Source organism: Acanthopagrus latus, chromosome 13 (assembly GCF_904848185.1).
Source record: "Acanthopagrus latus isolate v.2019 chromosome 13, fAcaLat1.1, whole genome shotgun sequence".
NCBI lineage: Eukaryota > Metazoa > Chordata > Actinopteri > Spariformes > Sparidae > Acanthopagrus > Acanthopagrus latus.
Genome location: NC_051051.1, coordinates 14,231,770 through 14,255,849, shown reverse-complemented (window position 1 = coordinate 14,255,849; position 24,080 = coordinate 14,231,770). Strand labels below are relative to the sequence as shown.

General features: G+C 44.2%; 1 protein-coding gene and 1 long non-coding RNA gene across 23 annotated transcripts in view; one reads left to right on the top strand and one right to left on the bottom strand.

The window, feature by feature from the left end:
- The window catches only part of LOC119030721, a 28,438-nt gene extending 12,264 nt beyond the window's left edge, over window positions 1-16,174 (top strand). For 2 of the 4 annotated variants that reach the window (XR_005078392.1, XR_005078393.1), the window contains 4 exons: window positions 13,516-13,744; window positions 13,831-14,067; window positions 15,168-15,400; window positions 15,879-16,174. This is a non-coding gene — a long non-coding RNA (uncharacterized LOC119030721). Of the gene's footprint in view, window positions 1-1,166; window positions 1,439-13,084; window positions 13,304-13,515; window positions 13,745-13,830; window positions 14,068-15,167; window positions 15,401-15,878 lie in introns of those variants that run through there. The other 2 variants (XR_005078391.1, XR_005078390.1) reach the window with 2 other exon arrangements.
- Window positions 10,612-24,080, bottom strand: part of auts2a (activator of transcription and developmental regulator AUTS2 a) — a 362,432-nt gene continuing 348,963 nt past the window's right edge. For 14 of the 19 annotated variants that reach the window (XM_037118510.1, XM_037118512.1, XM_037118511.1 and 11 more), the window contains 13 exons: window positions 22,878-23,448; window positions 21,228-21,523; window positions 19,869-20,107; window positions 18,772-18,816; window positions 17,477-17,572; window positions 17,294-17,365; window positions 16,854-16,883; window positions 16,025-16,096; window positions 15,225-15,366; window positions 14,051-14,131; window positions 13,865-13,948; window positions 13,473-13,725; window positions 10,612-13,264 (listed from right to left, as the gene is read on the bottom strand). In XM_037118510.1, coding sequence (XP_036974405.1) covers window positions 12,013-13,264; window positions 13,473-13,725; window positions 13,865-13,948; window positions 14,051-14,131; window positions 15,225-15,366; window positions 16,025-16,096; window positions 16,854-16,883; window positions 17,294-17,365; window positions 17,477-17,572; window positions 18,772-18,816; window positions 19,869-20,107; window positions 21,228-21,523; window positions 22,878-23,448 — 3,233 coding nt within the window. In that variant the 3' untranslated portion in view covers window positions 10,612-12,012. The remainder of the gene's footprint in view (window positions 13,265-13,472; window positions 13,726-13,864; window positions 13,949-14,050; window positions 14,132-15,224; window positions 15,367-16,024; window positions 16,097-16,853; window positions 16,884-17,293; window positions 17,366-17,476; window positions 17,573-18,771; window positions 18,817-19,868; window positions 20,108-21,227; window positions 21,524-22,877; window positions 23,449-24,080) is intronic. The other 5 variants (XM_037118521.1, XM_037118519.1, XM_037118522.1 and 2 more) reach the window with 5 other exon arrangements.

The following is a 24,080-nucleotide window of genomic DNA, read 5'->3' as shown; positions in this document are numbered from 1 at the left end:
GTGACTTCCTTGAGCTCCCCCTACACTGGGCCTTCTACTTCCTTCAGCATTTTGAACCATCGCTCTGTTCCTGTACTCTGAAGGCTCCCATTCTCAATTTTTCAGACTTTCCTCCATGACTGCATGACGTCCCTCCTGCCCAGATACATTGTTATTGCTCCACTGCTGCTTCACATGCTGTCAAGGCGCTCCTGATTGGTCAGTGACCCCTGACACAAAGATAGACAACACTTCCAACAAGCCCTCCAGCCCTGCCTCCTCCCTCAAATGTTCCATCCATATAACCATGGTTATTGTCTCAGTCAGGGTCAGTAGCTCTCCTCCCCCGCTGAGAAAAAAAATGGAAAAAAAAGAAACTCTTTAAACTCCTCCCACACTGTTCCTATCCCGCCCCGAGTCCTTCTGGTCTAGTCTGCTGATCCACATGTGTCAATAGTTCTCTTCCTCAGCTGAGACTAGCCTGGAGAAAGTCATTCCTCTGGTTCCTCAGTCCTCTCCTCTGACTGACTGTAGTCTCCTTGAACTCCTCCTGACCTCAGAGAAAGAGAAGCTCTTGCCGCCAGACACCAAACAACAGAAGTCCTACCAGATGTAGTTCAGGCTAGAAACATCCTGAAAAGTATAAATGTTAGTATAAATGTTATTGTGTCCCTCCCTCCTGTCAGTCCTGTCAGACTGATTTATTTTATGATGATATCATTGTTCAATTTTATCGATTCATATCTGTGAGTGTAAAGTGTGTTAACATTTTATTATGTAAGAAACGTTTTGTTGTTAAAGCTATCAAATAAATGAAGAGGAATAAGAAGCACAATATTTGCCACTAAAATGCAGTGGAGTGGAAGTGTAAGGCGTTAAAAACTGGAAATACTCAAGTGAAGTACCTCAAAATTATAGTTACAGTTGTAGTCTGTAACTATTTCTTTGTTACATTTGCAAAAATTGTCATTATGATCAGACAGTAGAATAAGATACAGGTCTGGAAAGAATCCACTGTCTGTGGCTACACCCAGTGGCTGTAATTTGATTTGCAAGAATCCACCGATCATGGATCAACACAGCCAATCAGAGCCAAGGGGAGTGTCTGAGAAGTGTCAATCATTCTCGCGCACGTGCTGCTGGCAGCCCCCTCCCTGGCGCAGGCGCAGTGCCCATACTCACTTGGTTTGATAGTTCAAGCTCAAGCCCAAACTGTAAACAATGGCAGAAAACAGACAACTAATTCAGAGCTAAAAAACGAAACATGCCCCACAATTGCCCACGTCAAAGAGAAGAATTAAGAAGACTGGCGAAGAAAAGCAGTGCAGAAAGAAGCAATTGGACCGACCCTGAAAGAAAAGTAGGATAAATATCCAAGCACCATTTCAGAGGCGGAGGAGCTGCAGGATTTGTAAGGACTCAAGAGCGACAAGGAGATGGCTGCTTTTCGGCTGGACAAGTAAGAACCCCTGCTTGATATATGATTCATTCTGTGTTTTAACCACAAAGCTGTGGTGGTGGCGGTTACAGTAATACTTGCAATAGCGCATATTGCTGTATGATGTCGCAGTCGAGCTACTTGGCTTGTTGGTAAATGTAGCGTGTTAGCTTGGATGTTAACTCCTGTGTTTAGCTTTGTCTTTATGGCTACTGGTTAGCAAAAGTGTCTTTTAAGTGACCGGGCAGTTATAACGTCAGTGTGCGTTCAGTTGGCTCTGAAGTGGTTGAAAGGGCTCAGAGAAATAACATTTCTCATGCTTCAGAAAGGCAGCATGGCAAAAATGTTGCACCTGGTAATGATTACCTGGCGACTCCGCCCACCGCGATGTGAGGAAAATTGTTTGTTCTTCCACATACACAAGGTGATCGGCATGAGGCACTCCTCATTGTAATTTAGTTGCATTGATCAGAAATAGAACAACCAGGGCTTATTTTGTTGTTTTTATATTGAATGCCACATCTTGGTTGTCTGGCGTTCTCTGTTACTGTCACTACAAGCCTGCTGGTGCAGGGCAGCCTCCTCTGTGTACAGTCCACTGTGTATTGTCTTAGATTTTGGATATCTTATGTGATGATATGACCTAAGTGTTACAGCCTCCATTATGCTAAAGTGATATTATTTTGAAACCTTACCAGACTGTTCTACTTACCTCATGACCTGCCTTTTCACAGTCATTGTATGCACATTACTGATGATTACTGATCACAACTCTCACTAATTAATAAACATTAAATTAATTCAATTTGAATTGGTACAAGGACAATCTAAATGACATGTTGAAGTAACCAAACTAAATAAGATAAATCAAGATGTGTTTGTTTGTTTTAAGATCCTTAAACATTGGCACCAAGAAGAACGAACATCCAGCTCCCTGCAGCAGTAATTTCAAATCACGGAATTTTGAAATTTCTTTCTAATTGCCGAAGATTGATAAAGATAAGGAAAATAACTGGCTGCTCAATTTGATCAGATTAACGAGTTAATAAAAAGTTTTGAGTTGGATTAGTGTCAAGATGTCGCCACACGATACCAGTTTCATTCACACAGTCCAACATCCATCACTCACTGCTCAGAGTTGCTGACTGTGTCGGTGTGTTTGTCTCATCAGTCCTCTCTGTTGTTGTTGTTGTTGTTGTCATTGTCATTGTCATTACTGTGTCGTTTGATTAAGAACGTGCATTCACGGAATCCCATTTGCACTGAAGTCCCATCAGACGGCGTGCTGTCGGAGCTCGTTAATCAGAGGATTCTGTCTGTCTGTCAGCACAGCGATGGTGTCTCTGTGCAGACTGATAGTGTCTCTGTTCCTCTCAGGCAGCAGCTCCATCTGATTCTTGATAACGACTAGATCTGGCTGCAGTTCGGCTTCATTATATGAACACTCTGGCTAAATGAGGAAAATGAAAGTGGTGTGAGCGCACTGAGTGGAGTGGATGCTTCGTCAGTTGATGTGTATTTGCCTCCAAAATAATGAGAATTGTAGGATCTCCCAGTGGTTACTTTAATCTGTTGACTTCTGTGAGTTCAACAAGGCCGACATTGTTGTCCATGGTTGTTTCTCACTCACAGCCTGTCCCTCTGTAGTGAAAAGTAACTGTACTTGTACTTTGAGTATTGCCATTTTCTGCAGCTTCTACTTTTTCAATTCAATTCCAAAACTTAATTTGTCCCCGGGGGGCATTTGAAGGAAATCAACTACTGTATGAACTTACAGGTCGACCTGCACAAGCAGTGACACACCCAGTTTTTACCCCTAAATACATTTATGTGACATCATTATTGTGCAGATTCCGGTTACTGATATATTTAATCAATGTAATGAATAAATAAATAATGATTGGCATAATATTTTTAGATTCATGGGGGACAAGCTTAGATACATTAAACCTACAGCAGATGTTGAAAAGACAGGTTCTGTCCGGTGGAGGAAGGATTTGTAGCAGCAACATCCAAAAGCAGTTTACTCAGGCAGTTTAGGATTTTGCTGGTCGGTGCGTAGATTAGGCTGTTCCAGAAATAGCAGGTGGGAGAGCAGCCGGCAGCTCTGACACAAAAGCTGTGATGTAGAGTTTAAAGGTGGATCTCATGACTGAGCTGGATGGCATACTGCGCTGGTGACCACAGGATCATTCTCTAAATTTATCCTTGAAGTTAGTCTTAAGATCATTTCCGACTGTGTGCTCGCATTCGGTCAAATAGACATGCTGAGCATAAGAATCCCATTTGTAGCTTAGGCACTATAAATCTAAAATCCACTTACATTGAAGCCACTTGCTTTGTAATTTAATGCAGCATAAATTGAGAGTTTAGTCAGGAAAAGCCATGGACAAGCGGGGAAAAGCAAACTTTTAGGATGATGGTGGTAGATGATGGTGAGTGATGGCAGAGTAGAGGCCACACATATTATTCATTTGACAAACAAAGCTTATTCAAAAAGTTCATACAAAGTTCACCACAGTCTAGACTTTGCTTATAGATAAGATTATTTCTACGTCAACGTTAGGATATATAAATAATTGTGGATACATAGTTTTCTCTAAACTCATCTACTCTACAGCTCTGTGGCTGTTGAGTAACTTCTCTCTCAGTTCCCAAGAATCTCTCCTTGTTTATAGTTGCTAGTTTTATACTCTTATCTTACTGCTTTTCCAAATCCAGTTTACTGCACCCAGTTTACTGCTGGCACTGCTAATCTGCTCGTGGAAACTATCAATCTCACTTCCCTCTCTCAACTATGCCACTAGGGGGTACTAACAGAGCATAGCAACTGAGTGGATTGGCTGTTGCAAATAAGTCTTGCCTGTCTGATGACCTTTTGACTGTCATCAGGTGACTTTTCATAATAACTGTCTCTGTTGTAATAAGTCTGTCTAGCCTGAGGGGCAATAGTTAGTCACTCTAGCGTCTAGTGTGCCATGGGAAGCCCTTGCATTTGCTGTTATACTGAAGATGTATACCTGGTGTCGGTGGCGCCTTCCCAGCAAATATCATAAGCATCACGTGATGCTTTCACCCAGCAGTGGTGTCAGCCAGGGGGAGTAGGTGGTTTGCATCGTAATGTCCAGAATAAATTAGCCTAATGTTAGACAATATATAAGTATGTACTACGGTTAGGCTGAGCAACAATGCCATATTTCATTGTCCATGGCTGACAGCCATCAACTACTTATCCCTGACCATTGTAACATATGATTCAAAGGGATCCTCACCAGAGAGCACCATAAAAAGACATGTCCCCTCAGTTGCTTTAGGGCAAGAGTTGTCGTTAATAGTGATATGTGGAGAGGAAATTAAAAGGAGTATGTAGCTGCTCAGTGCACTGACATTACGTCTCCATGACCTATTATATTTCTTATCAAAGCAGCTTGGTTAGGCAAACCCAAGACATTCATGGGCCACTGTTTCTCTCAGTTGTGGCATTTTTACACACAGTTTTCTGAGCTTAGCTTCCTTGGCTCGTCATCCAACGTTGTTTTGTGCACATGAGGCTGAACAAAGCTAAGTTACAGACGTGGTGAGGAGATAAGGGGGCTTTTAAACCTGGCACATGGATGTATGTTGGTGGTAACAGGAGATCCTCTGCAGGGTGAGAATCATGCCAGAGCAGTGGTGGGAAACAGTGGCAGCTATAGTGGTGAGCTAACAGCAACTGCTGCCTGAGGACAACACTGAGCGGACACGCTGCCTCACTTTCATAAACAACAATGTTTTTGTCCATCACAATGTTTCACTGTAGACATTGTCATACAGTTTGGCAGACATCTCCCAATATTCGTATGTACATAACGTTACTTTTATAGCAACCATTTTTTATTCAGTAAACAGTAAGTGTTATAATTACTGTCTGAGAAGATATCATTCCCTTTTAACTTTGGGAGGGAGGCAGAGTGCATTGCCAAGCTTCAGAGCAAGAATAAGGCTTTAGAAACTCAGATGCAGGGGTTTGAGGAAACACTTTTTAGGCTGTCCACAATGAGGCTGAGATGGAAAGGAAGGATGGAGAAGAAGGCTACTGAAGATGAAGTGCTCTCTAAAGTACAGCAGCTTGAGGAGGCTCGCCAGCAGCAAAAAGAGAGCAAAATTACCTTGACGAGTGTGCAGCCCAGGTGAGAGAGGAATGCAGTGTATTGAAGGCTTCAGTCGCCCAGACACAGTGATTTGGAGAGCCGTTAGTTGGAGTGGCAGGAGAAGAGGGCAATCTCATCCAGTCCCTCAGTGACATCAAAACACCCTGGAGGATGAGAAGAAAACTGTGGAGACAACTGAAAACTAAAAATTTTGGTATCTGGTGTTTTGCCCTGAGCTTCTATGGGTTTTCTTTGGGTGCTCCCGTTAACCTACTTTCAGTGAAGAAGAAATTCTTCAATGAAATGATGGCACTTTGACAGTCCACTCCTGTTTGCCAGATCTGAGACAAGAGCAGATCAGGAATGTTTTTCGAGTGTAAAACTGACCCCGGTCTGCGCAAATATGCAAGCACAAATGCGCATACACACCCAGCGGTCCGAGGAGAGGGGAACTCTCTTTGAATATAAGGTTGTTCTAACGTTCATGGGAAGTTATTCCTCGTCCTCTTAGAGAGCTTGGACTGGGTACCTGATCCTGATTTTGGCCCCGCAAGACATACTGGAACACCATCAGCAACAAAAATATTACCGTCATTAAGTCAGCATCGTTTAAAAATAGCATGCCATAAAAGCAAATAAGGAATTTGATGGAAAAAAAGTCATGTTTTTCAGTTAGTTTTTGAGAATTTAAAAACTGTTGAAAGGCTTTAAGCACACACAGGTTGTTGGACAGCAGAACCTGTGCTTTACTTTTGAAACTTAATGTACCTTCAGCTGATTATTAATTTACTTCATTAAGGTTTTGAATGCAGTACTTTTACTTGTTATAAAGTGTCATGTTGTTTGTATGTGTTCAGCTTTTTCTGTAAGCTACTGGTTTGCAAAAGTGTCTGTCAAGGCAGTTATAATGCTAGTTTGTGTTCAGTACGCTCTGAAGTGGTTGAATTGGCTTAGAACAGTAACAGTACTCATGTTTCAGAAAGGCAGCATGGCAAAAATGTTGCATCAGGTAATGATTACCTGGTAACTCCGTCTACCGCGATGTGATGAATATTGTTTGTTACTCCGGATACATACAGTGATAGGCATGAGGCACCTCGTCATCGTAATTTAGTTGTATTGATCAGAAACAGAACAATCAGGGCTTATGTTGGTGTTGTTATTTTGAAGGGGACATCTTGGTTATCTGGCTTCCTCTGTTATCATTGTTACTAGCCTGCTCGTTCCTGTTTGAAGGCAGGTCCACCTTTTTCTCAAAACTCCAGACTGCAGCTAATAGGCACTTTTTATATACATTTCTGCCAACACAGTCATTGTTTGACTGTTTGGTGTTTTTAGGTTTATTTCAGTCATCTGTTTTAGAAAAACTTGAAAAATTGTCATGTGTCATATATGAAAATGCAAATATTTTGTAGGAGCTCGACAGGTATCACTGAAAACTGGTAATCTATCTTCCTTCAACTGATACATGATTTTTGTTTTCTGTAATGACCCAAAAAGCATATATTTCTACAGTCCACAAAAAACTTTGCTTTTATATTAATGATAATAATAATTCATTAATAATGAACAATTAAATTAATCATTAATATGATTTAGTATCATCAGTATTTTAACAAACAATAACAATAGTAAAAAATAAACAATGTAATTAAAAGGTAAGAAATAGAATAGAAAGAGTAAACTACTATATACATATTTAGTGTACAAAAATGACCAGACCAGATGTTTTTAGAGCTGTTTGTAGAGTCTGACAGCAGCAGGAATGAAGGACCTGCGATACCTCTCCAACTTTATACACAAAAACCAGCCTGCACAAAATATGCAGAGAAATGACTCACCCCCCATAACAGTTGACTCAAGTATTTCTTCTCAGAACAGCAAAGCACAATATTCTTACATATTACACATTTCTTAATAGTTGTAATTTAATTTTATACATTTCAATAATGTGGCTTACAGGTAACATAATAGTCTACTGGGAACCCCTGTATGACCCATACTAAACCCAGAAATGTGGTTTCCTATAAACTTTTATTATTAAAATGTCATTTATAGGTTTAGCAGATGAGATTAAGCTGGGCTGCTAAAAGTTGCATGTTGGGCAATTTGAGTAATTAGCATAATGAGCTAATTAAGTGGAGACACTACAGGTGAAGAATAGGGAAATTTTTTTAACTAACATAAATCACCATTAAACTTCCCCACTTGATAACTTGCATTAAGACAATTATTTTTTGTATTATGGGTTTTCTGAAATTGTATGTTTAGATATGTAAATGATGCATTATCCAATTAAATATGTGCTAATTTGCATACACTCCATAAATCAGAACATACTGTCAGCATTACATAAATCAGGCTATGAATGATATATGAGCAAACCCCTCTGTTATATCCTTCAGAGTATAGATAGGAATAAAACTGTGTGTAGTGTCCTTGGTGATGTTGTGTGCCCTCTTTGTGACCCGGGTCTTGTAAATGTCCTGCAGTGATGGAAAGGCTGCTCCACAGATGTATTGTGCAGTTTTAATCACACACTGGAGAGCCTTCCTTTCCTGTACTGTGCAGTTCCCAAACCACAATGTGGTGAAGTTGGTCAGGGTGCTCTCCACTGTACATCTGTAGAAGTTGCTGAGGAGTTTGGTGGACAGTCCATATTTCCTCCTTCCCCGGCATTGTGCTGGGTGTTGTGAGACCAGGAGAGGTCCTTGCTGATGTGAGTATTATAACCCCAGAACTGCTGACCTGGCCTCTATTAGCCTGAGCTACTGAATCTGACTGATGCTCTTTGTTTCTTTCAGATTTAACTTTTTTGAACGACAACCCTCAAATCTCAATAAAATTTCAGACCCTAGTTTCACACTGCTGAGCTACTAGGATGACGAGAGCAAGCAGTGTCTGAGTTTTTCACTCGTTATTCTGAGAAGAACTTTATAAAGGGTCAGGATTCAAACTCACAACCTCCAGGCCGGATACCTGAATGTCCTGCCTTTGACTCTTTTATTTGAAGAGCTGTCTCAGACTGACTCAAGGATCAAACGCACAAGCTCAGAACTCCACAAGTCCTTGAACACACTGAGCTACCTAGACATTAGGTGTCTGAACCTGAACTTTAGTTTGTGTACAGGTCGTCTCCGTTTGTCCGTCTGTGTCTCCATCAGATCGTTGCCCGACCCAAACGTTCAACAGCAGCTTGTTGTATCAGGACATCACCCTGCTGCACTGGGATCTGGCTCCGCACTCCTCCAACCTCATCTGGGTATGAGAGGCATTAACGTATAGTACTTTGTAGAAGTGCACTTTATAAAGTTCACTCCATTGACTTCTATTAGTTCATGGGGCAGAGCTGCCACATCCAATATGGCGTGGACGTCGACGTATGGTTCAGTGAGGCGTCTATGTCTACGTTTTTTTTGCCCAGCCCTAAGATGTTGCACCATGTTGCCCTGCCATGTTCCTACAGTAGCACAGAATGGACAAACACAACACACTGTGCCATAGAGGACGGTGAGGGTTGAGTTGGTTGCGGTCCGCTAACTCACTAAATTCTACACAATGGACCTTTAAGATCAAAACTGATCCTGAGTCTGTTATAAAAAAGAGGCCCAGGGCTCAAACGAGTTAGTTATTACAGAGCGACATTGAGGTGAAAGCTGAAATGATCATTGAATAATCAATTAGTCGACTGACAGAAAAGATACACACATTTTAACATTGTTGGTTGGACATGACAGATGAACTTCAGTGTGCTGATAATTTCCCCTGATTAACAGATTAATTATTTGGTCTGTAAAATATCAGGTAGCAGCTTGTGGAAAAAAATGCATGTGACAATTTCTCAGAATGCTATCGGATGTTTCCTATGTCTAGATTTGGTCCAAAACAACTTTCCAAAATTGAAAGATATTCAATTTACAGTGCAAGTGACATTGAGAATTGTCTTAAATCCTCACAGTTAAAGGTCCTGGTTAGAAGTCTCATTCCTAGCTCATCAAATACTGGCGCTTAAATCATACAGTAAGTCTATATATTGTTGGAAAAATAACTAATGATTGTTGATGATCATTGCAGAGTAAGACTATCAGAACATGTTGAGATTTAAAAGGCTGGAACTGTTACTTAAGATGAATGGGTGATCAACATTGTGGCTGATTAATGCTGTCAGTTGACTTGACTTGATTACTCATGTAATTTGGCACTAATGAAAATAAACCTTGTCAGCAGGCCAAGGTGAGACTGTCATGTCATCATTAGACCTCCTGTCTTACAGACGCTTTGAGGGCTTTTGTCCTACAAGTATATTTCTGGCAGTTTGGCGCCCTCTTCTGGTCCACAACGTGGACTACACAGTACTGTACTAACAGCACTTGCAGGGCAGAAAGGAAAATTAGTGTTGGTCCCAGGAGCAGGATGCATTTACTTGGCAGGAGGAAATCCAAGCAACCCACATTTCCCACGAGCAACGGATCGAGCCAACATTTGATTGATGCATGACCCGTGTGCCTCGGTGCTAAACATCAATCAGAGAATGGGCTGCATGAATGCTGTGGTTATTCAGTGTAATGGGAATGTCAATAACTCTTACATCCTCTGATGAATACACAAGTAGCGTGCCATGATTCACCAGTGAAGGCTGCTGATGTTTAAAGCACTGTTATTGAGCCGTGCACAAGCCCTCACTTGTCCAAGTAGCTGATGCAGAGTGATGCATAACGTTTCTGCCATTAGAACTGTTACCAAGCAATTTTCTGGTAAGTTGGCACCTACTGGTACAGCAGAGTGTGAGAAATGAGGGAAATTTCCTCCAGTGGCTCTTGAGGTGAATGGTGAAACATGATAAGAAGTGACTGTATCAAAATCCTCAGAGCTACTTTCTAACTACACAATCAGTAGCATTTAAAACACTGCATGCAGGTGAGAGTTTAAACCGAGCTAGTTTATCCTTCTTTGGAGTCTAATATGGAGGTGTTATCATTAGGTGTTAGAGCACAGGGTGTCAATAAGATACATGGCCTGTTTAGTCAGCTCAGTGCATGTAGGTGGAGGAATAAGAGCCCCATAGACCGGGTTAGTACACATTTTTTAATAACATGGCACAATTTACATAACACAAGTTTAAATGAGGAGCATGCTGAAGATTCAGTCGCTTCATTTTTTTTCTCATTTTTGTACATGATCTAGAAAGACTTCATTTTTTTCCCCTGTACATGGTAAACAGCAAAAAAAGTTTTCTCATTTAACAATCTTTTTGCAATACGCATCGAACTAACCACTATGGCTCCGGTGGACATTTTTATGTTGGATTAAAAAACACTGCACGACATGATATCACAGAGTTTGAAGCGCACAACTAAACCTTCAGTGGACTACTAAAATAGATCTCTGCTCATTAGAAACAAACTGTCCATAGGTTAGACTTGCTTTTTTTGTCTTTTGATTTTGTAGGTACAACAACTTAGGAAAGCACTTTAATACACTGTTTGACCAACAGAACCTATTTCCAAAACATGTACTTTACACTCCTTCAATAGGGCAGATGTGCTGTCATGGTGTTACTGTGCTGCATTCTCCCCAGAACAAGTCTGCTGCTGACTGACTGAGCAAAGGAAGAATCAATCAAAATCATCTTCACATTTGTGCTGCTGGCTTTTTACTTAATCTACCATCTTCTGTTTCTAGGATTGTCACCACATTTTATCATAATTGAGAAAATAGTTCTCAAAACACTTGTTTTGTTTTTTTGTTGAATCCAGATTCTAGCCCTGCGTGGATCAGTTAAAGCTTGTATCTGTTTGCGTGGACCTGGAGTGTCCAGTCTGAGTTGTGGAGAGAATACAGCTGTTTGTCCTTTACTGGTACAGTCAGTCAGTAGTGGAGAGAAGGCCAGCTTTCAGAAAGGGAGCCCAGACATTTGTTGCATAGTTGAATATGGGGTCTCTGGTACAATGCTAATCAGCTTCATCAACCGAAAAACAGAAAAGAAACGGCAAAAGCACATTCTGAATCACCGCTGTAATACTCCTCTATTTACATGTGTTCAAAGTAAAGCTTTCAAAACACCCTTTTGCATATTTGTACCATGATTTTTAATCCATACAGAGCGAGCACAGCGACTGTACACATTATCTACACACTTTGCTGTCTGTCAGTGCTAAAGTACCTGTACATTCCAAAACTGTTCATTCTGACTCCCCGTCACTGCGCTGTACAAGAGAAAGAATGAGCACAAAAAGCTGGAGCGAACTGCAAAACAAATCTTTGAAAAATCAATGTTTTGTTCCATGATTATTGTCTCTGTGTCATTTTATACAAAAACAATTCATTGCATGGGCATGTCTCTGCCCACATAAGTTATTCACAGCTATGTTACAGTCTTGCTTTGCCCAAAGCTAAGTGCTTGGTGTGAGTTCAGTGTTAGTGAGGCACAGGGCAGCAGGGGCACCGAGTCTGCTGAGGCTCAGCTCACCGCGCCTCGATGTCTTTGTGGGGCGGTCTGTCTCTGATATCTGTGGCCAGGGGAGTAGTCCGTCTGGGTGAGCCTGGCCGGGCACCCAGTGTGGGGATGAGTGGGGGTGGGGCGCTCAGAGAGGCGGTGGGTGGCGTTTTGTTAAGGATACCATTCTGATGGGCTGCGGCTGCGGCTGCAGCTGCCGCTGCTGCAGCTGTGGGGCTGACCCTTGAGTAGTGCATGCCTGGGAGTCCAGGAGCCATGAGGCCCTGGGCGGGGTGGGGGAGGTGTCCATCAAGGGCTGGATGGTGCATTCCGGGGTGGAGGCGCCCGTGCTCATAGTCCTCTCTTAGCATGTTGAGGCGGTCACGCTCCTCCAGCTGGGCACGCTCCTGTTCCCTCCGGTGCTCCAGGGCCAGAGGGTGAGGGTGGTCACGGTTAAAGTCATGAGGCTCACGGTCCCTGTAGGAGCGCTCGGCCTCGTAGAGGCGCGGTGCTGCCAGCCGGTGCAGAGGATCGTTCCTCAGCAGCAGGTCCCTGGCCAGAGGGTCCCGTCTGTGAATGTCCAGGCCCCTGTAGGGGTCCCTCATTGGGTCCCAGTGGAAGGCGGGGTAGGGGAACCTGTCAGCTCCTGGGATAGGGCTGATACCCATGAAGGGCGCCACCACTCGAGTTCTCTCCAGGCTGCTGATGCTGTTGATGGGGTGGACACCAGGCATGCCCATGGGCACAGGCATGGAGGAGGGGGGATGGAGGTTTGGCGTGTGGCGTGGAGAGGGTGCCTGTGTTGGGTGCTCATTCTGCCTCTCTGTGGCTCCGTCCTGATCCTCCTTCCGCTCCTCCTTCACTTTCACCTCATTGTTTTTCTTCTGGTGCTCGTACGGCAGCTCTATCTTCTTCTCCAGGACCTCTCTGCTCAGCCCGCTGTTAGGACGTTCCAGGCTGGTCTGCCGCACGTAGGGTGATGCCGTCCCCCTGTTGGACACCTTGTCCTCTGACACTCTGCCGTCATGGATGATGGGTGTGTCCTTGTCGCTGTGCTGGTTGTCTTTGAGCTTATGTTCATCTGTGCCATTGTCTTTCCAGGAGTCTGTGTGCTCCCTCTCCCTGTCTTTGGCCTTGTTCTCCTTGTCCCTCTGAGGCTCTCCAGAGGCCGGGGGCAGGTGGTTCCTGTGGTGCTCTGGAGGTCGGCTGTGGCCAAGGAGGCTGATGGGGTTGACGGGGACTGGGGATGGATGGCTTGAATGACGCTTTTCTACAGAATCTCTGGAAGAAAAAAGGAGGGAAGTCCTTTCATCAGTACCCGTAACTAAGGATCTTTAAACTTTTATGCCAAATTGAAAGAATAAACTCAAATATTAAAAGTATGAAATGGCATTACATCAGAACAAAGAAAGATGAAAAGATACCATGTCTGATATGTATCCAAAGCCCTGTTATTCTGCGCATCTTCTTACACTGAGGTAACACCCACCTGTCCTTGTCGTCTTTACTGACTGATGGGTCTCGTTTATCAGAGTCTCGGTCCCTCTCGTGCGAGCTGGCCGAGGTGCTCCTCTCAGACTCTCCAGGTTTCAGCCAGGGTGGCGGCGTGGGGAAGGAAGGCGGTGTACGGTGCAGACGGTTCCATGGCTCCTGGTGGCCGCCATTACCGCCACTGTTGAAGTGCTGCTGTGCGTTGGGGCCATCTTTATGACCAAACACTGAGTTGGCCGCTGCTAGGGATTCAACACGCGGAAAAACACGGTAGGACGCAAGTTAAATGCGTATCTCGACAACTTGACTAGTGTATAATTGCATTTAACTTCTGTTCTCTTGATGTTTTTACACAGCAACAATTGCATCATTCATGAAGTTAAAACTCACTTAGTGCTGGATTTCCCAGTCCCCCGAATGCCGATGAACTGAGGGATCCCAGTCCTCCAAATGATGTGGGCCGACTGAAAGGTTCTGGAAGGAGGGACACAACACATTACCTTGTATTCACTTGCATCCTTATATTCCTGTTTCTGATCGGAAACTGAGGAGAAGTTAACTGAAGGACCCTCTTACCTAAGTGAGATGCTGGGGTGAGGAAGTTTCCAGGATGGTGGGGTGGGGGACCGAAAGGTCCTGCTGATGGGTGTGTGGGACCTGAGGAGGGAGAGAAAGAAGTGTCATAGAAACATCCACGAATCATTTACCGCAATACTACTAAGCATGATTGTTATTAACTCAGGGTCCACTAATGAACTTTATCTTAATCTTGAGTCCAATCGACAAATTGTCTGGGCCAAGGAGAGGAAGAACACGCATGTGTTGGCATGGAAATGTCATATATGTGAGGTAGATTAGAAAGAGTGCTGTGTTACATTTTTTTGTCCACTATACTAACAAGCTTATTGTGCAACTGTTAAATGCCTCTCTCAGTACATAACTTGAAGGGATGTAATGTATGTAATTGAAGGGGTTCCAAATTATTGTGTAGCAGTCTGGCACAGGGATGAAAATTATTGTAGGGGAAGGCCTTTCACTTTGTTCTAAAATGAACTGGCCTCCAAAGGATGAGGCCTGCTGGCCATGGCAATCCTTAGGCTTTTTATCTGACACCCTAACCCTTCACCTCAGGTTAAAAGTCCAACACTTTGTTTGATGACCAAATACCTGCTAAACTAATAATATTCCCATCAGCCTCAATTGTACTTTGTTTAGTGCTCATGAACAATTACTAAACTAAGATGGTAAACATGATAGTGTTATAGCATTTGAAGTACTGCTGAACCTAAACACAGCCTCATTAGCTTTGGCTTGCTAAGCCCTGTAAAACTGGCAAGCAATGATATTGGCCTCAAAATTCTGGTTTCGGTTCAGCTTTACATTCATTGTTGTTCCATGGGGAGATGAGAGAAATGGAACAAAGCATGTGGCTGCAACTGAGCAATTATCCTCCACTGACACAGACCACGTGGAAACCTACTAAGTTGACCTTTGGTTAAAATGTCTACTGTCCAATTATGTCTTTATTTTGTATACGTCTAATTAGTGTTCAGCAAGTATTCAGAGCTCATACTGGCATTCACATTGGAAAAATCCTCTTGGTGTTACCGTCTTGGTTCGGTAACAATAATCTAAGCAGACAGCAGTTGACTCTGAGCAGCAGGAATTGATGGACTGCTGCTGTATGTCATAGGGTACTGTGGTTAACCATCAATCAATCTTGCTGCCTGGAGATCTGACACACACTCACCTGCAGCGGAGAAGAGTGTGGAGGGCCGTGCCAAGTCGCTGGGGTGATGGATTGCGCCAAAGAGGCTGGGGCCCGGAGGTCGACTCAGGAACTCCGGCTTGAGGCCAAAGTCCAACTTGTGAGGGTCGACCTGCATCTGCTGCTGGAAGACGCCATACCAACAGAGAGAAACACATGTAAAACCACTTTACACAACACACCACTGGGTATTATATTTTATTTACGTAAATAATAGAGGTATAATTTTTAAGTAAACTAAAAAAAGTCAGTGTTGGTATTGAGTATCTTTTTTGCTATACAGTATTGTATAGAAGTTTAAAACAATCTGGTATTATGACAAGCTAATGTCTCGATAATGATATCTACAGAAGAGAAAATAGAGCGATGTCCAGAATCCATACTACACTAATCCTGTGATCCTTTCAGTCTGCAGTGTGTTTATACAGAAAAAGTTTCTAAATACAAAAAAAAACAGCCAGTATGCATACTAAAAGAACAGATCTAAATGTGATGTCGATGTGCACTATATGCCCACAATGCTTTGTACAAAGAAAATGGATACAGTTGTCTGAAAATTGAAGCTAGATGTAGAGAATGAGCTCAGAAAACAAAGCACAACTATTTAATGACTTAATTATTTTTTATCTTCAACAGGTGCTTCTAAAGTTGCAGTGTGATAGACAAGCCTATCATGCTGCAACTGTGCACATGTTCACTGCCCATGCTGGGCAGTGAACATGTGCACACTCTGTGTTAATTCTTCGGCACAAAGCAGAGAGAGGAGTCAGATGAGTCCTCACCTTTACTTTCTGTTGGTGATGGTATATCTGCCAGGCAATATGGACATGCATGGCGCACCACTTCCCTGGTTTCTGTAGGAACAGGACAAAAACATGGTGTCACAACTTAACTCTTTAACAATAATGACAATAAAGTTATTACTGCTACTGTTCAAAGGTTAACTGTGTGGAATTTTTACTTTTTGTAGTTGAAAGCTCTGGCACATTCACACTGACACAAAAATATGGAAGTGAAGAAAGGCAAACAAATGTGTCACATCTCCTAAAGTCTTCGGGGTAATTATACCCATATCAAAAAGATATCATGTTGTACTGTGAATGCACTTTATTTTTAACCCTCACACAATCAACTCAGCAGTCATACAGCCATCTTTAAGTAATATGTGATTACATTTTACATTTACTATATTTAACTTCAGTATGTAATTTTCAAATGACTTAACTGCAAACAAATGAGATTAGTGTATGCTGCGTTCATGCCATTATTCAAGATAAGGTCTACGATGGTGATTTGGCATGTTGTAGAGGCGTCATAGTAATTACAGCTGAGATGTTAATGGTTGTCTGAAGCTGGAAAGACTTTCTGAGCAGAGCACGTCTATCTGAGCAAAGTCTGACGATAAAACTTCTACTCGCAGAGGCCGCACTGTTCTCCAACCTGAGCTTTGTTGTGATATAAAATAATGACTCTCTGCCTCAGAGTGCAGCACTCATTTAATTAAAAGATGCTATCCACTCCATTAGCAAAAAACCCTTTATGACATCATGGTTATTTTGTGTGTGTGCCTGTGCGAGCAGGAGACAGATGCTGCTGGGAGCGGGTACTCACCCTGAGAATGGGCCGAAATGGATCCGTTAGCTGCGGGAGGGAAAGGGGACATGAAAAAGGTTGAGTTATTTTGCTGTCAATCAAATTACCTCTAATTAGTCTCTGCATGTGGCATTCATTATGAAGCAAATTAAAAATGTAATAATTTCCCTTTTCAAAATTAAGCATTTCAGGAGTAATTAACAAATGGGTGTTAAACAGGGTTCCTCCCATGTGACCGTCTACATATGGACAATTATAGTCGAATATGGCAGGAGAGGCGAAGGCAGGAACACACACAAAAACTAACTGCATATGGAATCTTGACAAAGACTTAATTTAGTTTTGAAACCCTCCATCTGATGACTCAAAGGCTTATGCAACATCTACATAGGGTCTAAAGGTTACCTCTATCTCCTCTAGTGTTAGCTGTTAGTCTGTGTATGTGTGTTCGCTCTCACCCTTGGGTCCTTCTGTAAGAATGTGTGTGGGACGGCTCCAGGTCTCGTGGACACATCGAGTGGATTAGAGGTCTAGAGAGCACCAGACACAGATTGAAACAACGTTCACTGTAAATAACTCCTGTGTTCACTTTGTCCATGTTGAAGAGCGTGGGTGTGAGGTGTTGTCCCTGCATGTCTTACCTTGGGCTGAAAGGCGCCTTGAAGTGAGCCGAAGGGCCCGGTCGGGGGGATGACGGGGGGAAGGCCAGACATGGCCGGTGGGTAGGAGTGGAAGAGCTGAGGAGGAGAAGAGGAAGAGCAGGAGTGAGGATGGTTCGGCCTAAATGCAGGCAAGCAGCTTCATAAGGCAGTGGAGATGGAACAAACAGGTTACAGTGATGTGTTGATGAAACCCCAACATTCGTTCAATCTTTTTTCCATTTCCCCAGACTGCTTAGATGGGAAATTGCCTACATGTTTCAGAAACTGCGAGTTGATAAAATATTTTACTGCTCGTCCCCAGCGGATAAAATAAGGGAAAACACCCCTTTGATATGAAAAAAAAGAATGTTGTAATACAAGCAGAACACATGTAACCTAACAAGTGCTCAAGGCTTCCTGTAGAGAAACAGATATGATATCAGCTACTCAGTGTAATTGTTCTTGTCAATCATACTTGTGGTGGTAGAGGCTGTTTTTCATGTTTATGAACTTGCACGCTTGCACTGCTTTAATCATGGCTGGTGCAACAGAATTATTAAACACTTTGGCTGAAAGGATGAGTTATTAGAGGCACTTGAGGATACACTGTGAGGCTTTTAAACGCAACTTATGCTTCCTCATGCACCACGTTTTGAGACGTCGGTGTGCTTTAGAGAGAGGAAATGGCTTCAGGGTGTTTGCTGCTACCATAATAACAACAAGGAAATACTAAGAATTTGAAATGAGTCACGGAAAAACAAGCTAGCAACATCTATTACATGATTTTTCTCATATCAGAAGTCCTCCTTGCAGAAGTAGAAAAAGCAGACTTCGAAGCGAGCAGGGTCCAAGTTTTTTAACCCCTTTAGTGAGTAATAATCATGAGCAAGCCACTGCTGTTAGCAGACAAACACAAATGAAGAGCAGTGAGTAAGACAGAGATATAGTGTCCCTCTGGCAATAACACAGGCTCCTCTTTCTATGTTAATTTTCTATGCACAACAATTTCACCGTTACATGCACGCACAATAAATCTTCTGCTCCGAGATTTAAGAATCCAGCGCTGTTTCATTTATCATAACATTTGCTGGGGCTGAAGGGTGAAATGGTACAGCGAGGAGCTTACAGTATCCATTAAGAAGCAGATGAGCGATTGCATGAAATCTCACACACACATGCAAACACATCCACACACACACACAGCTATAACAACCAACTCGCATGGGCCGGAATGGAATAATGGGCAAGTAACAAAGGGCTCTGCAGGCAGATAGTACGCATGTCGGGAAACTCACACTGTGTCTGTAGAAGGGGTCAACTTTTGTTGGGTATTTTTCAAACTGTAGGAGAAACGAAACAGAACTAAGTACAAAGAAAACATAATAGCCTGCACATATACACTAGAACAGGGCTGAGATTAGCCTTTCAGGGTCACTGCAGGCCAACACAGCATGCATCACAAACTGTATTTTAGGATTAACAACATGATTACAGATTGAGATTTTGATTCAAGATCTAAAATGACGACTCTGATTCAAAAGATCAACCACTTCCCAAACCAGACTGGTTTTCATCCTCCCCTTTTCGCATTCATCTAAAGACCTTGTAAACTAGCGTGGGTTCTGTGTCTCATTTGGTCTCCTTTTAGTGGTGCAGCGCCGGCTCAGGGCGAACATTTCCCCAGTCAAGACTAAACACTGCAGCCATAAAGAGCCTTTTTATGGCCTCATTAGCTGTCAGAGGCCTCGCCATGCTGCCTTTGAGGTATCATCAGAGCCAAGTGAACTCTCTATGGGCCAGGCAGTTACACGCGTGTGTGTGTGCGCGCGTATGTTTGTGTGAGTTTAACTCTAGCCACCCATTGCCTGTGGTCTCCCCCAACAAACAGTGGGGCTCTTAACGCCAAGCATTCGCCAGTAATGAAAACCCCCAAATGGGACCAAATGATGTCATTAAATTCAGAATGAATTAAGTGTATTATGTTCTGAGAGCTGGCTCTGAACTTAACATGCTTTGGGCAAGTTATTGCCAATTTAGAAATAACGGGCGACTCAAGTCTGGAGTCCTACAGCACGCCAGAGAAAACACTAGAAAGGCTTTCCGGGAGAATAAAGGCATCATTGTGGCGTGGACGGACACACATGGTCATCATTGAAAGGCCGCCACAGAAACCCACAAGTCCCTACAGCGTGCTGCTAACACACAAGTCCAACTGTGTAAAATTCCCACTCTCACAACCACAAGGTGAAAACACTCTAGGTGCCAATGCCCGCCCACTCTTTTGCACATGTTAAACTCATTATTAGAAGACAGTTAAAACAGTTTTGCTGTGGTGTATTTTTCCCTCAGTCACTCCCTCCACCCCAACACAGTTGCGTTTACTTATCCTCACATTTCTGGCAGGGGTACGCACCATGGTCGGTGCTGGGGTGGGCATGATGGCGTGGGGAAAGGGTGTGAAGGTGTGCTGGTGAGTGTGCTGGTGGGTGTGTTGGTGCTGATGCTGGTGCTGATGCTGGTGCTGGTGGAACTCGGTGCGCAGATAGGGCGGAGGGCCCAGCGAGGCGCCGCGGTCGGCGCTCTGGGAGGCCAGGAAACGGGTGTTGAGCTCCTGGCGCAGAAGGTCTTGTTCTGGAGAAGACCGAGAAAGAAGGGAGGATTAGGACCGGGTTTACTAATGAAAGGACGCTGGCTATTAAGTGTTCGCAGGCATTTTCAAGTGTCAGACTCTGAATATACAATTAAGTATTCCTCATGTTGCTGGACGCCCCTCAAAGGCTCCTTGAGTGCTCTGGACTCCAACGTGAGTGCCAAAGTCATAAAAAAGAAACAACCAGGAAATGGCTGTGATTATCGGCATGTCATTTTAAATTTAAAGTGAGCCTTGAGGTGATTAGAGCTGTCTGACTGCTGGAACTGTCAAATGCTGTGATTTGATACACTACAGCCCCCGTGAGACAACAACATCTGTTGTTCTAATAACCTCTGCGCAGCCAGGAAGAATGGATTTCAAGAAATCACTGGCTTTTCTTCTAAATCCAACAAAAACCTGCCTTGAGAGATTACATCTCCTCCAGAGTAACCTTATCCTTCCTATTCCATAGTGACTCGCCACAATGTTTTCTGCATTCATTTCAAGCTTTATTGGGCTGGGAGTGTGGGTGGAATTTTCTCTTCATAAAAATTTCATTAGTATCTTTTGAACAAAATCCAGCTCGCTCCGTTCTGTATTGACCAAATTGATTTTCTTGCACATGAACACTATCTGGGTGAAAATGGAGGTTCTGGGAACATCGCTAAAGGCGAGCCCTCCCCCTCTTCCCACACTGACCCTGACATTTAGCTCGACACCACTACGCGGAAATGTGCAAGGGGTCTGTAATGGCTTTTGCAATGTGGCCTGACTTGCTGGTGGATATTACTGGTGTGTGGAGAGTCGATCAATCAGAGCATGACAGAGAGTGTGAACTCTAACTGTCGACACGCCTATAAACACACAATGCCCCAGCATGGAGAACATGTGGATTATTTTGGACTCAGTTGTTTGTTTCTTTAAATAATCACCCGGGCAGTCTGTGTCTTAAATGCTTTCAAATTAAATTCTGCTCTGAAATGATTCCTCTTGTACTTCTCATATGTCTGGTGGCAATCTGATGCAACAACTTTTGTTTTCTGACAGCCAAATGTCCAATCCTCTGCCACACCAGCTGGGGGCGATGTGCGGATGTTTATGAACAGCTGTGATGTTTACCTGAGTAGGCACTCCCAGCAGCAGGATGTCCGGGTACTGGCAGGGTGCTAGACGTAAGTGGTGGTGGTGGAGGCAAGGCCGCTGGAGGAGCGAACATATTGGGGTGATGTGGGTGCGGTGAGGACTGCAAGGCAGGCGGGAAGCTGTGGGGGGTGTTCTGGTTGGTGGCCAAGGGCAGGGGGAAGGTGGAGGCTGCTGCTGCGGCCGCTGCAGGAGGAGCTGGGTGGTGGGGGAGGTGCAAGGAGGCAGCAGGGGGCCCGTGGGGCTTGGTGCCTGGGGTGCTGCTCCTGCTGCTGCTGTAAAGAGAAAGAGAAGAGAGAGATGGAGACAGGAGGCAGGTTAAGCCAGGCGTGATCAGTCAAAATTAACACTTGTTCCTCCACATCCCCTCATCTCCATCTGCTCCGACGTTCAATTCCCAGCACAGTGTTTTCACACCTCAACTGTCCTCCATTTACAAACGCCTCCCTGCCTCTCTCTTGTGCTTCACAGAATCCAGGGCAAACATGATCCGCGAAAAACACCACATTCACAACACCCTCGGATGCAAATAAACCACCGCTGGCAAGCATAACAGAGCGAGCATCTGTCTTTGAACAGCTTCTGTTAAGGCACTTCCTCTAGAGCCAGGTAGTGAACATGTGCATCGGAAATGGGATGAGAGGGAGAGAGGGTGTGTGTGCATGTGTAAGCAAACAGTCTTTTGTAGTGTGTGTGGGTTTTCCCCGGGGGCAGTCACAGAGCTTGCGTCTCCACAGCTCCACACACTAAGCCTAAAAGCTCATTTGCAGCGCCCGCATTCGCTGTGGGCCCCGGCCGTGATTATTCATAGTGGGTGCCAGGCCCTGTTGGCGCACTGGCAGACTGGCAGGGCTGGCACAGTGAGAGGGAGGCGAAGCCAAGTCCTGAGAGCCTGCAAGGCAGAGCTGTTGTTGGGACTGAGTGGGTTCTGAAGGAGCTATCCTGGAGTCTTAAATTAGTGGAGAGAGCCTCACAGGCCTCAGTGGTTCTCAACAGATACAGGAAACAACAGATTAGACTTAGTCCTGCTCCAGCTCTATCCTTGTTTTTTTTAATAATATGAGAAATGACTGTGATCATATTGTATTTGAACACAGAAGGTGCCGATCCGCCGACGATTCTTTACTACTTGAGGTGGAAATATATAATTTCTTTCAAAGATGAACGACTTGGAGCCTGTTTTCCACCAGTTCCCATGTACAAATATCCTCCCTCCGATTCATTGAATAAAAACAGTATGGGACTGATTCAAGGGCGCACTAAGCTTTGGCACATACAGCCAGTTTAACTCACGAGGGCTGGAATTTGTATGGAGCCCTGATGACAATGTGGGTGGCTCATACATTAGAGACACTCAGGGCGCTGTGGCCTTTTTACTCCATAGTTAATAATCAGAGCTACTGTGTGGCTAGGGGACTTCAAGCTCTCCCTGATAGCAATTTACATACTGATCGTGCATCATGCGTACTTTCAGCTCAAGAGATAGTTTAGTGTTTTCAAGTGTGTGTGAATGTGGGGGTTTTGTCTTTTCTGCATCAGAGTGCATGTGGAAATGAGAGACGTGAAAGTTTTTCATAATAAACAGCTCTATTAATGTGTGTGTGTGTGTGTGTGTGTTAACAGCCTTACCTGTGACCGTTGAGGTTGAGGCCGTTGTACGCAGAAATGGGCCTGGGATGGCAACGTGATGGGGGCCGGTGAGGCCCTGCCTGACTAGGGTGCTGCTGATGAGGATGATGCGTAGGGAGAGCGGGCGATGGTGGGTGTGGGTGAGGGATGGGCGTCGGCGGAGGCCGCGGATGAGAGAGCAGATCAGGCTGGTGCAGGGGCCGGGGAGGGGGGGGCGGCGAGGGCTCTTGGCCCTGGGCGAGAGGCAGGGCTGCAGGCGTCTGAGGCCTGGGGATAGCCTCTGAGCGTGGGGGCAGGTGTGTGGAGGCCGGGGCCTGGGTGGAGCCGTTCGTCTGGGTCCGACGAGGGGATGGGGGCTTGGGGACGGGTGGCTGCGGCTGTGGCTGGGGTAGGGGGAGGGCTTGGGGTGCCAGAGGCTGACTAGGGGTGCTGGATGCAGGGGGTTGGGGGTCCCTGCAGCTCTCCTGGCTCCTCTCCTGACTGCGCTCTAGGCCTGACACCTTGACGAGGCCTGGGCCATGAGGCTCCTGGCTGCCATTGGTGGAGAGCACCTCGATGCCAAAATCTGGAACTGAGTAAAAACAGAGAGAAAATCTGTGTGAAAAAACTGCACCTCTGATAGCAAGCGTTAGTTTTCAAGCTGGGGGACCACAAGAAAAAAAAATGTTAAAAACTGAAAATAGCATGAGACATTTTCACTGCCATGATGATGAATGCCAATTTTAATTGATAAGAACTTGCTGAAAGTCAAACACAACGTGCAGATTCTCAGCTCTTTCAGTGTTTGTGTGCACAATGACATCCTTTCCTCAGGTAAGTGAACACTGCAGTCGAATATCTCCAGCTCTAACAAAGTCTGTAGTCTTTCTCATGCCGACACGCCCTTCTGGGGTTTGCAGCTGTGCCGGCACCAGCACCAATTCCTGAGACCTTTCACACAGCCTGTAACACTGTCCCTGGAGGCGAAGTACACAGCTGAAATGTATTTTTCATCTCTAGGCTGAATCGGTTTGTATCGCACACAAAACAACATCACCTTCATTTCAAGGTAAATTTTTATTGCCTGGATGACAGAACTTCTATTTGCAGGACAACTTAAATGAATTCTGTTCATGGGTGTAACAGGTCTATTGTAGATAGGAAACAAGCTGTAGCTGAATGCACAGTGAGACAAGCACAAGGTTTTTATTTCCTTTCTTCTCT